Source organism: Salmo trutta, chromosome 3, assembly GCF_901001165.1.
Source record: "Salmo trutta chromosome 3, fSalTru1.1, whole genome shotgun sequence".
NCBI lineage: Eukaryota > Metazoa > Chordata > Actinopteri > Salmoniformes > Salmonidae > Salmo > Salmo trutta.
Window position 1 is genome coordinate 14,331,479 of NC_042959.1, and position 14,853 is coordinate 14,346,331.

At 44.7% G+C, this 14,853-nt stretch overlaps 1 protein-coding gene across 3 annotated transcripts; it reads left to right on the forward strand.

Annotated features, from left to right (window-relative positions):
* The first annotated feature begins 19 nt into the window (after positions 1-19).
* Positions 20-14,802, forward strand: LOC115168960 (cathepsin F). 3 transcript variants are annotated; one of them, XM_029724546.1, is made up of 13 exons: positions 20-202; positions 4,940-5,050; positions 9,920-10,001; positions 10,123-10,190; positions 10,302-10,383; positions 10,503-10,616; positions 10,936-11,084; positions 11,386-11,482; positions 11,591-11,791; positions 11,971-12,035; positions 13,560-13,650; positions 13,758-13,816; positions 13,997-14,802. In XM_029724546.1, the coding sequence occupies exons 2-13, from the start codon at positions 4,967-4,969 to the stop codon at positions 14,069-14,071; spliced, it is 1,167 nt and encodes a 388-aa protein (XP_029580406.1). In that variant the 5' UTR covers positions 20-202; positions 4,940-4,966; the 3' UTR covers positions 14,072-14,802. The 3 variants fall into 3 exon arrangements, with proteins under 3 accessions (XP_029580406.1, XP_029580390.1, XP_029580400.1); XM_029724530.1 differs by lacking the exon at positions 20-202 and adding an exon at positions 1,958-2,312; XM_029724540.1 differs by lacking the exon at positions 20-202 and adding an exon at positions 1,958-2,312 and having other exon boundaries at positions 10,305-10,383.
* Positions 14,803-14,853: the final 51 nt, after the last annotated feature.

The following is a 14,853-nucleotide window of genomic DNA, read 5'->3' on the forward strand; positions in this document are numbered from 1 at the left end:
GGCCTTCTGCTGCAGTGTTGCCATGTTCTTAGTTTTCCTGCTATTTGAGCTACTTTGAAAACGATGCATTGGTCGCGGGTTGCAGGTTTTTGGGCTATTTCTAAGTTGCACCGCGGCCGCAAAGGCATACTGCTCTTAAAAACATATTTCACTGTGACCTGCTCCTGGTTGTCACGCAGTGAGAAAGGCTGTTGCTGGATGGGTGAGTGAGTAGTTGTGAGGGCCGGAGGGGTGTTTGTTGAGAGATCACTACAGTTATTGGCTGAGACAACTTTTTAGGTAGATATGTAGGCTATTTACATTGGCATTATGGAGACACCTTTTTCCATAAAACATATTAATACTCTAGAACTGATGCGCATCAATAAATAATGGAGACAAAGCACTGGAGAAATACTTTGGGCGCACTAGAGTGCGTTACATAAATCCGCTCGGAGGTGTTTGAAATGGCATTCTAATTATGACTGCTTAAATAAAACGGTATCAAGCAAAGTGCTTTAAACATGCTCAGTTCTTTGGTCTCGGTGGCTGCCGGAGTGGACATTTAAAATGGAAGTTATGGAACTCCCTCGCATGATTGTTTTTATGGGGAAAAGTCCACAATGAAACGGACACTAGGCTAAATGTATAGAATTAAACATGTGCCTCTGTTGGCCATCAAATAGCCTATTAATGTACATGCCATTGTAGGCTACCATTTGATACAATAAATATGTTGAAATGACGATATCACTGGAGTCATTGCAAATCAATGTGTGCCACTTGTGTAGCCTACCTGGAGCTGGAACACCAATTTAATAAATCGCCTACAACTTCAGTTTATCGTTGTTGTACCCTTGTGTTATTATGAACACATTAGATTGACTGTAACAGTAGTCAGATTAGGCTACAGGTAAAACAAATTCAAAAAAAGAAACACTGGCAGCTGTTGACAAGCATATTCAGTTCATATACATATTGTTCATATTTAATCTCCTCGCTATTCATGTTGAATAAATTAGTCTATTCATTTGAATTTAGCAAGCTGCTAAATCGTTCAGTTTACATCTTATCTAGGCTACTGTAAACGATCTGAAATAAGATGTAGGCCTATCGGGTGCTATAGGCTACCTGTCTTTATCTAAGCAAACTATGGCAAAATGTAATTAGAATCATAAACCCAGATTTGTGTCTGTAGTCTATGCCTATTTAAATGACGAGTCATTCTCGCAAATGGGCCATTTATAACGACTTAGTCTTAACTTAGTCTTAACATCTGGAACATAATAACAGCACAATTGCCAGAAAATAGCCTAACATTAGTTCATCCAAGTGTTTCTTGCTCAGAGATTTGAGATCCTCTGTCCAACTTTCATCACTCAAACTCTCCTGTCAGATTTATCTATAGTTATAAACATGCAAAGGGGATTTATTTACAATTATTAACCTGGTTCGAACCCTGAATGCTGCTTGGCATATATACCACGGGTATGACAAAACATTACTTTTTACTGTTCTAATTACGTTGGTAACCAGTTTATAATAGCAATAAGGCACCCCGGGGTGCCTTAAAGCTGTATCCAGGCACTCTGCGTTGCATCTGCTTAAGAACAGTCCTTAGCCGTGCTATATTGGCCATATACCATGACCCGTGTGCCTTATTGCTTAATAATAGCAGTCAAGCGAGTTAATTAATAAGGGCGAATGATCTTTTCTCTTGTCACATATTAACATTCCTTTATTATGCCATGTCATAGATTGCGATACTTATTCTTTTGAGAAAACCCGAATTTTTCTTCTAACGTCATTACAAGTTACTGTGATATTCCTTCTTAATTGTCTCGATAACATTATGGAAAAAGGGTTTATTGTATAGTTAAGGCAACTCCTCTTGCTGTGAAAAAAATGTGCTATTTTTCAGGCCTTTTGGCGGGGTTTGAGTGGTCATTTGCTAGAAATTCTTGCTTAACCTGGCAACCCTGGTCTGCTGATTTCTTGTCGCATTGTCGGATGATAGTTAACTGGGAAAACAAACATCCCGTTTTATACTCTTACCGTCCACTGTCCCTTTGACTTTTTCTGCTCTACAGACAGACAGGATGGATGTCGGATTTCGCTGCCCCGTTATCCTTTGCCTAACCCTGGCGGTTTTGGCCTCGGTTCTGGCCGATTTGGATGACACTTTAATGGGGGCACCTGGGTCTTCAGTCCGTTTGTCGGAAAACGACCCAGGTTTGAAGAAGGCACTGAAGTTTGCAGAGGAGCGCTATAACATGGGGTCCAATACGATGCACGTTCGTAGAGTTAGCAAGATCCTCTCTGCCAGTAAACAGGTAGACTACACCAGTGTTGTGAAAATGTTATTTGTATATATATATTTTTAATCTCATAATAATAGCCTAAAATCATGTTAATGTCCATTGTGGTTGTAGGTCATAATACCGTATCGTGGGCTGTTCGAGGGTGCTCTCGAGCGGCTACTCTAGATGTTCTTTACCATTCAGCCATCAGATTTGCCACCAATGCTCTTTATAGGACACATCACTGCACGCTATACTACTCCGTAAACTGGTTATCTACCCGTCGCAAGATCCACTGGTTGATGCTTATTTATAAAACCCTCTTAGGCCTCACTCCCCCCAATCTGATATACCTACTGTAGCCCTCATCCTCCACATACAACAACCGTTCTCCCAGTCACTGCTCCCGAGTGGCGCAGCAGTCCAATGCACTGCATCTCAATGCAAGAGGGGTCACTACAGTCCCTGGTTTGAATCCAGGCTGTGATTGCGAGTCCCATAGGGCGGCGCACAATTGGTCCAGCGTTGTTAGGGTTTGGCCGGGGTAGACCGTCATTGTAAATAATGATTTTTCTTAACTGACTTGCCTAGTTAAATAAACAATGAATGTAAACAACCAGCCATAAAGGAGATATGCGGCCGGCTACGTCAGAACCCACCAACCTGTTCTAGCGCGTCTGAACTAGAGGTCTTCAAGGGTCTAAAAAGTTGGACTCGTTCCGAAATGGACCTGAGGCTTTGCCACCCGGACCCGTTATGCATATATATAGATATTTTTTTTCATCGATATATTCCGAACGGACCCGAGGATAACTGAAAAATCTGTCGTTGTGCCCTTGAAGGGAGGAGGGGGGTGTAAAGGTAGGAGGGGAGCAGGGAGAAGGAGACTAGAGACAGCAACCAACCAAGCCAACTCGTGCTATAGTAGACTAATAGCTGCCATAGCTAGGTTATTATTACTATTATTTTTAATTTAACCTTTATTTAACTAGGCAAGTCAGTTAAGAACAAATTCTTATTTACAATGACGACCTACCGGGGAACAGTGGGTTAACTGCCTTGTTCAGGGGCAGAACTACAGATTTTTACCTTGTCAGCTCGGGGATTCAATCTAGCAACCTTGCGGTTACTGGCCCAACGCTCTAACCACCTGGCTACCTGCCACCCCCAGTTGTTAATATATCATCAAATGTGATTACGTAGTACCTGCCTAGTTAAGCTAGCTAAAGTTAGCTAGCTAGCCAATCAAGGCTGCAATGCATGCGCTTTTTCATCCTACAGTTACAAATAACAACAAGTCCAAGCCTTAACGGTCGGCTCTTGGTGTAGACTATCCTCTCCTTTAACTTAATTCTGTCATTTTAATTCCATCTTTCATTGATTAGATATCTCCTAACGTTTGCCACACACAGAGGCTCTACGACTAGCCTGGCTATTGCCACTTTGATGACTTATGCTTGGCCAACAACAAGCTACACGCGCCATGCTCTACTCTAGTGAAAAGCAAGAGCAAGAGCAAAAGCATAAATAATAAAATGTCTTTCTCTCTGTACTGGAGCAGTTGTGTTCGGTTCTGCACGGGCCCTTCTGGACAAGTCCGTTCAAATTACACATACCTGAGACCCGTGACAATCATATCAGATCTGACCCAGTTAATTACTTTTTTTTGCCATGTAGCGGTGTAGCTAACTACTGGAACTACACACTACTTTTTTAGCAAAATAAAATATGGGTGAAGTAGGCAAGAATCTCTTTCTCGGTGTCTGACCTGCCTAATTCTTACTTGAAACATAGTTTTTGTGTTTAATAGGCTAAATTACACATTCTGTTAACATATGAACCCAAAGTCATCTGTCTTGCAATTTGTACCCTGCCATTTCAGATTTACATATTAAAATTCTTCACAAAGTGGTTTGGATGTAGTGAACTACTTTTTCAGATTAACTTTAGTGAAGTCAACTATATGTTTATTAATGGTAGCTTATGTGTAGCTTAACTTCTTCCAGTGTGAAGTAATTGGTAGCTTGGTAAACTATCTTTTTAGAAAAGCTTCCCCAACACTGCCCTCAACAAACCCATTGTCTCAACTAGACTAGCCAGTTAGAGCTCTGCTGAATAAGAGACCTGTATTTTCCAGCATAATCAGCCCCTTTAGCTAGGCCTATAAATGCCATATATTGGTCTTGAAAGTGACGTCAGAGCTAAATTGTAAGCTAGATGGCAAAACAACAACCGCAGAGTTGATTTTGTTTATTTTTCAAAGAGGCCGACCTTCACTGTGTAGTGACTCTATGTGTTGTCTCTGTGTATTGACTCTGTGTGTTGTCTCTGTGTATTAACTCTGTGTGTTGACTCTGTGTTGACTCTGTGTGTTGTCTCTGTGTATTGACTCTGTGTGTTGTCTCTGTGTATTGACTCTGTGTGTTGTCTCTGTATGTTGTCTCTGTGTATTGACTGTGTGTTGACTCTGTGTGTTGACTGTGTGTTGACTCTGTGTATTGACTCTGTGTGTTGACTGTGTGTTGACTCTGTGTGTTGTCTCTGTGTGTTGACTGTGTGTTGTCTCTGTATGTTGTCTCTGTGTATTGACTGTGTATTGACTGTGTGTTGACTCTGTGTGTTGTCTCTGTGTGTTGTCTCTGCATGTGTCTGTCTTGTAGCTGGTGAAGGGTATCCGATACAGCATCATGGTGGAGCTAAGTAACACCCAGTGTAAGAAGGCTGCCAGACTGATGACCTGTGACTTCTACCCAGAGGAACACAACCTGAAGGTGAGGCCTGTGTGTGTTTGTTTTTCTGTCTTGGGATGATAACAGTGTAGGTTGTTGGAGGGAGATAGTGTTACAGGGAAAGTACAGCAAAACTCATGTCAGTCCACCTCATCAAATCAAAACAAAACCCAAAGTTTTACAATATTTGTCACGCCCTGACCATAGAGAGCCTTTTATTCTCTATGTTGGTTAGGTCGGGTGTGACTAGGGCGGATAATCTAGGTTGTTTTATTTCTATGTTGGCCTGGTATGGTTCCCAATCAGAGGCAGCCGTTTATCGTTGTCTCTGATTGGGGATCATATTTAGGCAGCCATTTCCCCACTGGGTTTTGTGGGATCATGTTTTGTTTATGTGTAGTTGCATGTGAGCATTTCATTTACTTCAGGTTTCATTTGTTCGTTTATTGTTTTGTATTTGCTGAAGTTTCACTTTATAATAAAGATGTGGAACGCTACGTACGCTGCGCCTTGGTCCAGTTCTTACGACGAGCGTGACAGAAGATCCCACCACAACAGGACCAAGCAGCGTGCCCAGGAGGAGGAGGTATCCTAGGAGGAGAAGACATCCTGGACATGGAAGCAGACGTAAGGAGAAAAGGGAGGACAGCGACGACGCCGGGGTTCGCGGCCACAAGGAAAGCCCAAAGGACGGCCCCCAAATTTATTTTTGGGGAGGAAGCACGGGGTGGTCGGCGGAGCCGAGGAGCAAACCAGAGCCAATCTGGGAGAAGAGGGAGAAATTGGAGGAGAGTGAACGGAGAGAGTCAGAGACCGTCAGTGAGTTGATGGAGAAATTGGAGGAGAGAGAAATTAGAGAGTTGTTGTGTTGGTGTATGATGCACGACATTCTCCCTAAGGAGCGTGTTATCTGTTTGATGCCACCTGAGTCAGCTCTTCGTACTCGTCCTGAGGAGCGTGCTAGCAGTCTGGTAAAAACTGTTCCAGCTCCACGCACCAGGTCTCCAGTACGCCTCCACAGCCCTGTACGTCCTGTGCCAGCTCTCCGCACTCGCCTTGAGGAGCGTATCATTTGTCCGGTATCATGTGTGCCGGCTCTACGCACCAAGTCTCCAGTATGCCTTCACAGCCCAGTACGTCCTGTGCCAGCTCCCGGCACTCGCCATGCGAAATGTGTCATCGTTCCGGTACAATTTGTGCCGGCTCTACGCACCAAGTCTCCAGTGCGCCTCCACAGCCCAGTACGTCCTGTGCCAGCTCCCCGCACTCGCAGTGCGAAGTGTGTCATCGTTCCGGTACGATTTGTGCCGGCCCTAGGCACCAGGTCTCCAGTGCGCCTCCACAGCCCAGTACGTCCTGTGCCAGCCCCTCGCACTCGCCCTGAAGAGCATGTCACCAGTCCGGTGCAACCTGTGCCGGTCCCACGCATCAGGCCTCCAGTGCACACCCCCAGTCCGGCATGTCCTGCGCCTGCTCCTGGCACTCGCCCTGAAGAGCATGTCACCAGTCCGGTGCAACCTGTGCCGGTTCCACGCATCAGGCCTCCAGTGCGCACCCCCAGTCCGGCATGTCCTGTGCCTGCTCCTCGCACTCGCCCTGAAGAGCGTGTCATCAGTCCGGTGCAACCTGTGCCGGTCCCACGCATCAGGCCTCTAATGCGCCTCCCCAGTCCGGCATGTCCTGTGCCTGCTCCCTGCACTCGCCCTGAAGTGCGTGTCACCAGTCCGGTGCCACCTGTACTGGCTCCACGCACTAGGCCTCCAGTGTGCATCAACAGTCCAGAGCTTCCGGCAACGGTCCCCAGTCCAGAGCTTCCGGCGACGGTCCCCAGTCCAGAGCTTCCGGCGACGGTCCCCAGTCCAGAGCTTCCGGCGACGGTTCACAGTCCGGAACCTCCTACGACGGTCCACAGTCCGGAACCTCCTTCGACGGTCCGCAGTCCGGAACCTCCTGCGACGGTCCACAGTCCGGAACCTCCTGCGACTGTCCACAGTCCGGAACCTCCTACGACGGTCCACAGTCCGGAACCTCCTACGACGGTCCACAGTCCGGAACCTCCTACGACGGTCCACAGTCCGGAACCTCCTACGACAGCCCAGTCCAGGCACGGCGTCCAGGCACGGCGTCCAGTCCCGCTCCATGGCCGGAGCCTTCCTTTGCGCCGGTGCCCAGTTCAGGCATGGCGGCCAACTCAGCTCCATGGCCGGAGCCTTCCTCGGCGCCGGTGCCCAGTCCGGGTGCGGCGTTCAACCGAGTTCAACCCAGGGTCCTCCTCTGCGCCGAGGCCCAGTCCGGGCACGGCGTTTTACCCGGCTCCATGGCCGGACCTGTGGTCTGGGCGGGGGCAAAGTCCCGCACCAGAGCCGCCACCGATGCTGGCGGATCCTCAAGTCAGGTTTTGCAGCCGGAGTCCGCACCTTTGGGGGGGTACTGTCACGCCCTGACCATAGGGAGCCTTTTATTCTCTATATTGGTTAGGTCGGGGTGTGACTAGGGTGTGTAATCTAGGTTGTTTTATTTCTATGTTGGCCTGGTATGGTTCCCAATCAGAGGCAGCCGTTTATCGTTGTCTCTGATTGGGGATCATATTTAGGCAGCCATTTCCCCACTGGGTTTTGTGGGATCATGTTTTGGTTTTGTGTAGTTGCCTGTGAGCACTTCACTTGCTTCCCGTTTCGTTTGACCTTTATTGTTTTTTTGTGCGGTTCACTTCAAATAAAATGTCGAACCGATTTCACGCTGCGCTTTGGTCTGATTGTTCTTACGACGATCGTGACAATATTGAAAATTGGCAAAACCTAAACCACAAATGTAAATAAACTGTCAACTCTGAAGTGGCCAGTATCAAGGCCATTGTGTGTATCTGGGTCTATTGCAGGTTATTATTCTATCCGTCTGTTCTCCCTTCCCCTAGTCATGTGACCAGGACCTTGTGATAAATAACTTGTCATGAATTTTACACACTGTTATCCCCTGCTGCAGCGATGTGCACAAGCAGTCAGCTACCCCTTATTTGTTCCGCCTGCTGTATTTGTTTTCATGACTTAGCAGAAACTTAATCAGAAATGTCTCCAAGGTCAAGGAAACAAAGTGTTCATAGTGTTCACCCCTCTACTTAACTTCTGTGTAGGTTCAGAAATAGACTGTTGGATGTTTACATTAGGTCGCATACAAAGGATATGTATGTGCTTTACCATTCCCATGACGGGAATCATTTACACAGGCATTTCTCTCTGAAACGCACACAAACATACACTACATTCTATTATCAAATCACATTTTATTGGTCACATACACGTGTTTAGCAGATGTTATTGCAGGTGTAAAATGCTTGTGCTTCTAGGTCCTACAGTGCAGTAATATCTAACAAGTAATACGTAACAATTTCACAACATATACCCAATACACACAAATCTAACTAAGGAATGGAATTAAGAATATATACATATATGGACGAGCGATGTCAGAGCGACATGGACTAAGATACAGTAGAATAGTATAGAATACAGTATATACATATGAGATGAGTATTGCAAGATATGTAAACATGATCAAAGTGACTAGTGTTCTATTACTTACAGTGGCCAGTGATTTCTAGTCTATATCTATAGGCAGCAGCCTCTAATGTGCTAGTGGTGGCTGTTTAACAGTCTGATGGCCTTGCGATAGAAGCTGTTTTTCAGTCTCTCGGTCCCAGCTTTGATGCACCTGTACTGACCTCGCTTTCCGGATGATATCGGGGTGAATCAAATCAAATGTATTTGTCACATACACATGGTTAGCAGGTGTTAATGCTAGTGTAGCGAAATGCTTGTGCTTCTAGTTCCGACCATGCAGTAATATCTAACAAGTAATATAACCTAACAATTTCACAACTACCTTAAACACACAAGTGTAAAGGAATGAATACGAATATGTACATAAAAATATATAAATGAGTGATGGCCGAACGGCATAGACAAGATGCAGTAGATGGTATAGAATACAGTATATACATATGAGATGAGCAATGCAGGGTATGAAAACATTATATGAAGTGACATTGTTTAAAGTGGCTAGTGATACATTACATCAAGATGGCAAGATGCAGTAGATGGTATAGCGTACAGTATATACATATGAGATGAGCAATGTAGGGTATGAGAACATTATATAAAGTGGCATTGTTTAAAGTGGCTAGTGATACATTTAATTACATCAGATGGCAAGATGCAGTAGATGGTATAGCGTACAGTATATACATAAGAGATGAGTAATGTAGGGTAAGTAAACATTATATAATATAAAGTGGCTAGTGATAAATTGATTACATCAATTTTACCATTATTAAAGTGGGTGGAGTTGAGTCAGTATGTTGGCAGCAGCCACTCAATGTTAGTGATGGCTGTTTAACAGTCTGATGGCCTTGAGATAGAAGCTGTTTTTCAGTCTCTCGGTCCCTGCTTTGATGCACCTGTACTGACCTCGCCTTCTGGATGATAGCGAGGTGAACAGGCAGTGGCTCGGGTGGTTGTTGTCCTTGATGATCTTTTTGGCCTTCCTGTGACATCGGGTGGTGTAGGTGTCCTGGAGGGCAGGTAGTTTGCCCCCGGTGATGCGTTGTGCAGACCTCACTACCCTCTGGATAGCCTTCCGGTTATGGGCGGAGCAGCTGCCGTACCAGGAGCTGATACAGCCGGACAGGATGCTCTCAATTGTGCATCTGTAAAAGTTTGTGAGGTTTTAGGTGCCAAGTCAAATTTCTTCAGCCTCCTGATGTTGAAGAGGCTCTGTTCCACCTTATTCACCACACTGTCTGTGTGGGTGGTCCATTACACTGTTTATAAACAAGTCATGAACACAGCAGCCCAATAAAATAAACACAGATTATCTCACTAACCATGTTTTATCCGCTGATATGTTCTCTGTCAGACGGAGGTGTGTGTGTTTGAGGTCTGGGACATTCCCTGGGAGAGCAAGTCCACCCTGCTCAATCAGAAGTGCCAGCCAGCAGGTTAGTTTCAAAGGTTTAACTGTGGGAACTAAATGTACCTTTGTGCTTTTATTTGTTTAGGATTGTTTCTATAAATACTCGTAGCTACATCTAATTGTTTTTCATGATGCTTGCGTTTCAGTCGATCCCAAACCAGTTGAGACCAACAAAGTAGAATTTCTGTCCCTCTCCACAAGCAAACCAGTTGAGGTAATAGAAAACGTAGCGCTTGTTGTATGTGTATTTGAGCGTGTTTTCTCGTTTATTCTGTATGCGTATATTTAATATACTTGTCAATAATGAACTTATATTTTGTGACAGGAGACAGAGGATTTCGTGGAGCTTCTGGGTCAGTTCAAAGAGTTCATGGTCAGATACAATAGGACTTACAGCAGCCAAGAGGGTGAGAGATAAATGTCAATCCATCATTTTACACAACATCGTCCATCCACCTCCACAGATGATAAGGTAAACCATCTTAACATAACATTTTTGTCTGACCTCTGACCTTTGCTGCTATAGACACTGACCGGCGGCTGCGTATCTTCCATGAGAACCTGAAGACCGCTGAGAAGCTCCAGTCTCTGGACCTGGGCACAGCCGAGTACGGAGTCACCAAGTTCAGCGATCTCACAGGTGTGTGTGTGTGTGTGTGTGTGCATGTGTGGGAATGCAGATTAATAAGCCCGGTGAAGTTCCAGAACATCCACTGAGCGCGCCGAAGAGGTCACCGTCTGCTCTTCTGTGGAGCAACAGGACATCCTGTGTGTGTCTGTGATTCTGTGACAGTTTGAAACATGTTCCCTTGCAGAGTTAGTTAACCTGTTGAGTAATTCCACTTCTACGTAGCTCATTCCAAAAGGCTACAGTACAACTCCTCAGCTGTACACTGTGAATAATCCTAATATTCTACCTCTCCTCCCTCTACCCTCTCCCTCTGTCTCTCACCGTCCAGAGGAGGAGTTTAGGACTCTGTACCTGAACCCCCTGCTGAGCCAGCAGAAACTTCAGCGGTCCATGAAGCCTGCTGCCATGCCCCACGGCCCTGCCCCGCCTAGCTGGGACTGGAGAGAGCATGGAGCTGTCAGCCCTGTCAAGAACCAGGTAGGACAGGGTTTAGAGATGGTCTTACAGACTGGAGATGACTACAGGTATGACTGTAAATGTGTATATGTGATTGTATTTATGGATTTATTTATCAGACAAATAACAACTTAAAAAGACTTTATATAGCATTCAAAGTATTCATGACTTTTCTTTGATGCTTCACTAAACATAAGTTTAAGTAAGCAAAAGTCATACTTTCATTCATACTGTAGATATGACACAATTCATGGAAATTGTGGAGGTAGGTAATACCTGTGTGTGTGTATGGCTGATTATGCGGCTTGTGTTTGTATTGCAGGGCATGTGTGGTTCTTGCTGGGCATTCTCAGTGACAGGAAACATTGAGGGCCAGTGGTTTGTGAAAACGGGTAAACTAGTGTCTCTCTCTGAGCAAGGTAAGCACAAGCATTGTATGTATCATACACTTACCTGTACAACAGTACAGTTTCCCTTATCTCCATAACAGTTTTGAATTGATTGGTTCAATGTCCTATCACCCACAGAGCTGGTGGACTGTGATACTGCGGACCAGGCCTGTGGGGGCGGGCTTCCATCAAATGCATATGAAGCTATCGAGAAGCTGGGTGGTCTGGAGACAGAGACTGACTACAGCTACACCGGCAAGAAGCAGAGCTGTGACTTCACCACCGACAAAGTCACTGCCTACATCAACAGCTCTGTGGAGCTGTCCAAGGACGAGAACGGTGAGTGGGAGGAGAGGTGAAAGACACTTTGAAAAAAGTAGAGAGAGAGAGGGTAGGGTACACAGAGATAAAGACACTGATGATAGGTTGAAGGATTGGATGAAGATTGAACGATGCGATACATATGGAGGAGGGTTGGCCACGTGTTAATCTTGGTTTCCTTCCCTTTTTATGTTTAGAAATTGCTGCTTGGCTGGCTGAGAATGGACCAGTATCTGTGGCCCTGAACGCCTTCGCAATGCAGGTAACCAGGGGTTGAATGGGTTCATGGAACAGAAGGAACAGAAACGGAATCTGGAATGGAAGTGATCCATACTGTTCCGGAACAGAACTTCTAATTTAAATGCATGGGAACGGTTAATAACGTTATTTTACGTTCCAGGCATTTTTTTCTAGTCCCACAACAAAACGCAAAGCGTCTATGCAAAGCGCCTATGCAAAGCCCTCACTCTGTCACTCAGAAACGTATTCCAGTGTCTGCCTGCAAGCTGAAAATCTTCACCTGTGTGTGTTTAGGCTACCTGCCCCTTTCCTCTTTTTGAAGCATAGGCTACTGTACTGACATTACAGGCTTGATTCAGAAGATAGGGAGGGAGAGAGATTTTTAATTAGCTAGAGATGAATGGATTAACTTTCTCAATGCTAGTTAAGGATACTATAGGCCTAGTGATCACGCTGGATTTATTAACTACAAAAAGGTGTTTTTAATTCTCTGCACACACAAGCTTGTTAGCTAGCTAAATCAAGTTTGTTAGCTAGCTAGCTCAAAGGACGTTCAAAGTTCCTACATAGAAGCCACTTCTCCTAGGTATAATTCTGTGGACCTAATTCATACAATGTATGTCATAACAAGATGCCCAGCGCTTCAAGCCTCCTCCTCAAACCTCTCTCGCTCTCTCCCCAACTGCAAAGTTTCATCGCATCTTGCACTTGTCTGTCCATCACACATGTAAACAACTAGCTTGCCTGCTCTTTCCACACTGATTGGTGAAGTAATTGAATGAGTTAAATGTGAAAAAAAATGTTTTAAAAGGAACAGAAAGGAGCAATATAAACCGGTACTTTTTTAGGGTTTGAACCGGTTCAGAACTTTATTTTGCTGGTCGGAACAGTGGAACGAAACAAAAAAAAGGGGTTCTGTCCAGAATGAAACGATTGGAAAATAATTTAGGTTCCAACCCCTGCAGGTAACACCACTGCTATATCTTTATTCTTCTTCCTCTTTTTTTATTTTTTCCTTTTTGTGATATCCAATTAGGATCTTATCTCATCGCTGCAACTCCCCAACAGGTTCGAGAGAGGCGAAGGTCAAGTCATGCATCTTCCGAAACATGACTCGCCTAACCACACTTCTTTACACCCACCCGCTTAAACCGGAAGCCAGCTGCACCAATGTGTTGGAGGAAACACCGTTCAACTGACGACCGAAGTCAGCCTGCAGGCACCCCGCTAGCCACAAGTAGTTGTTAGAGCGCAATGAGCTAAGTAAAGCCCCCCTGGCCAAACCCTCCCCTAACCCGGATGATGCTGAGCCAATTGTGCGCCAGCCTATGGGACTCCCGGTCATGGCCATTTGTGGCACAGCTTGGGATCGAACCCGGGTCTGTAGTGATGCCTCAAGTACTTCAACCGCTGTGCCACTCGGGAGGCCTGTCATATCTTTCTTAATGTAACTGAAATTAGCATCACTAAAACACAAGTGAACAATGAAGTGACTAGTATCTATCTATCTAATCCTACCTGCTTTTCTCTCGTTGTTTGTCCTCAGTTTTACAGGAAGGGCGTGTCCCACCCTCTGAAGATCTTCTGCAACCCCTGGATGATTGACCATGCAGTGCTGCTCGTGGGCTACGGAGAACGTGAGACTGACACTTAACTACTCATTTACCTTACATTAGCCTAGCGTAATAACAACACTGTGATGAGTCAGAAACTAACATGTGTGTCTGGTTGTTTCTGTGTACAGGTCAAGGCAAACCTTTCTGGGCCATCAAGAACAGCTGGGGAGAGGACTATGGAGAACAGGTAACAGAAAGCTGTCACACTGAACCTCTATGACAAGACATTATGCGTGCATTTGTAAACAGAGTGTATTTGTTTACAATGCATGCATAATACCTAGTCATGCCTGAACTCTTGGAACATTTGACATGTGTATTTGTGTGTTAATTGACTGATGTCCTGTTGTGTGTTCCTTCCCTCCAGGGTTACTACTACCTGTACAGAGGATCCAGGCTCTGTGGGATCAACAAGATGTGCTCATCTGCTATTGTGAACTAGATATGACTCACACACACGCGCGCACACACAAACACGTGATCTGAATAATATTTTATTCCAATCTTCACCTGGGATAAAAAAAACAACCCCCCTAACTGTGTAGTCAGAACACTGCACAATACACTGGAAGACCTGCTGACAGCTTACTTAAATAGGGGAAGCAGCATTCATTCATACCTCATTCTTCTCTTTCAAAACAAACCAGCTCCGATGAAGCTATAGTTCTGAGGTAACACTGATCTTTTGTTGTGATTTTACTACTAGCCTTTAAGGATATTTTAATTGAATTGCTGTGTTTTAGGCAGAGGTAATTTCGGTAATCTATTTACAATAACAGAGTCTAAATGATAAAGGGGATGTCATATATTTAGACTTCAGTCATGCTGTTTAGTGTCCTTTATGTTCCCCTGCATCTGACTACTCTCTGTGCTGATGCTCTAGTGTAGAATGAATGCTTATGCATTTTCACTAGACTTTTCGTCTGTTGTAACGTGTTCTGTGCAATACCACATAACGTCAATCTCTCCCCTTAGTTTACAACTTACAACTTCAATGTGCAAGTACCTATAATGAATGAGTTTGCATGTTTTTATTTTATTTTAAAAGGATCATACAGTGACTGATGTATAGCCTATTAACTGTTACATATTGCCGTGTTGTGTAAGTAGACAAACTAAGGTTTAATAAAACAAGTATTTTATCCATTAATAAAAAATATATCTTATCCATTATTCGTTGTGGAATGTAATTTCTGAAGTCAAAATCCACCGTATGTTGGTTGA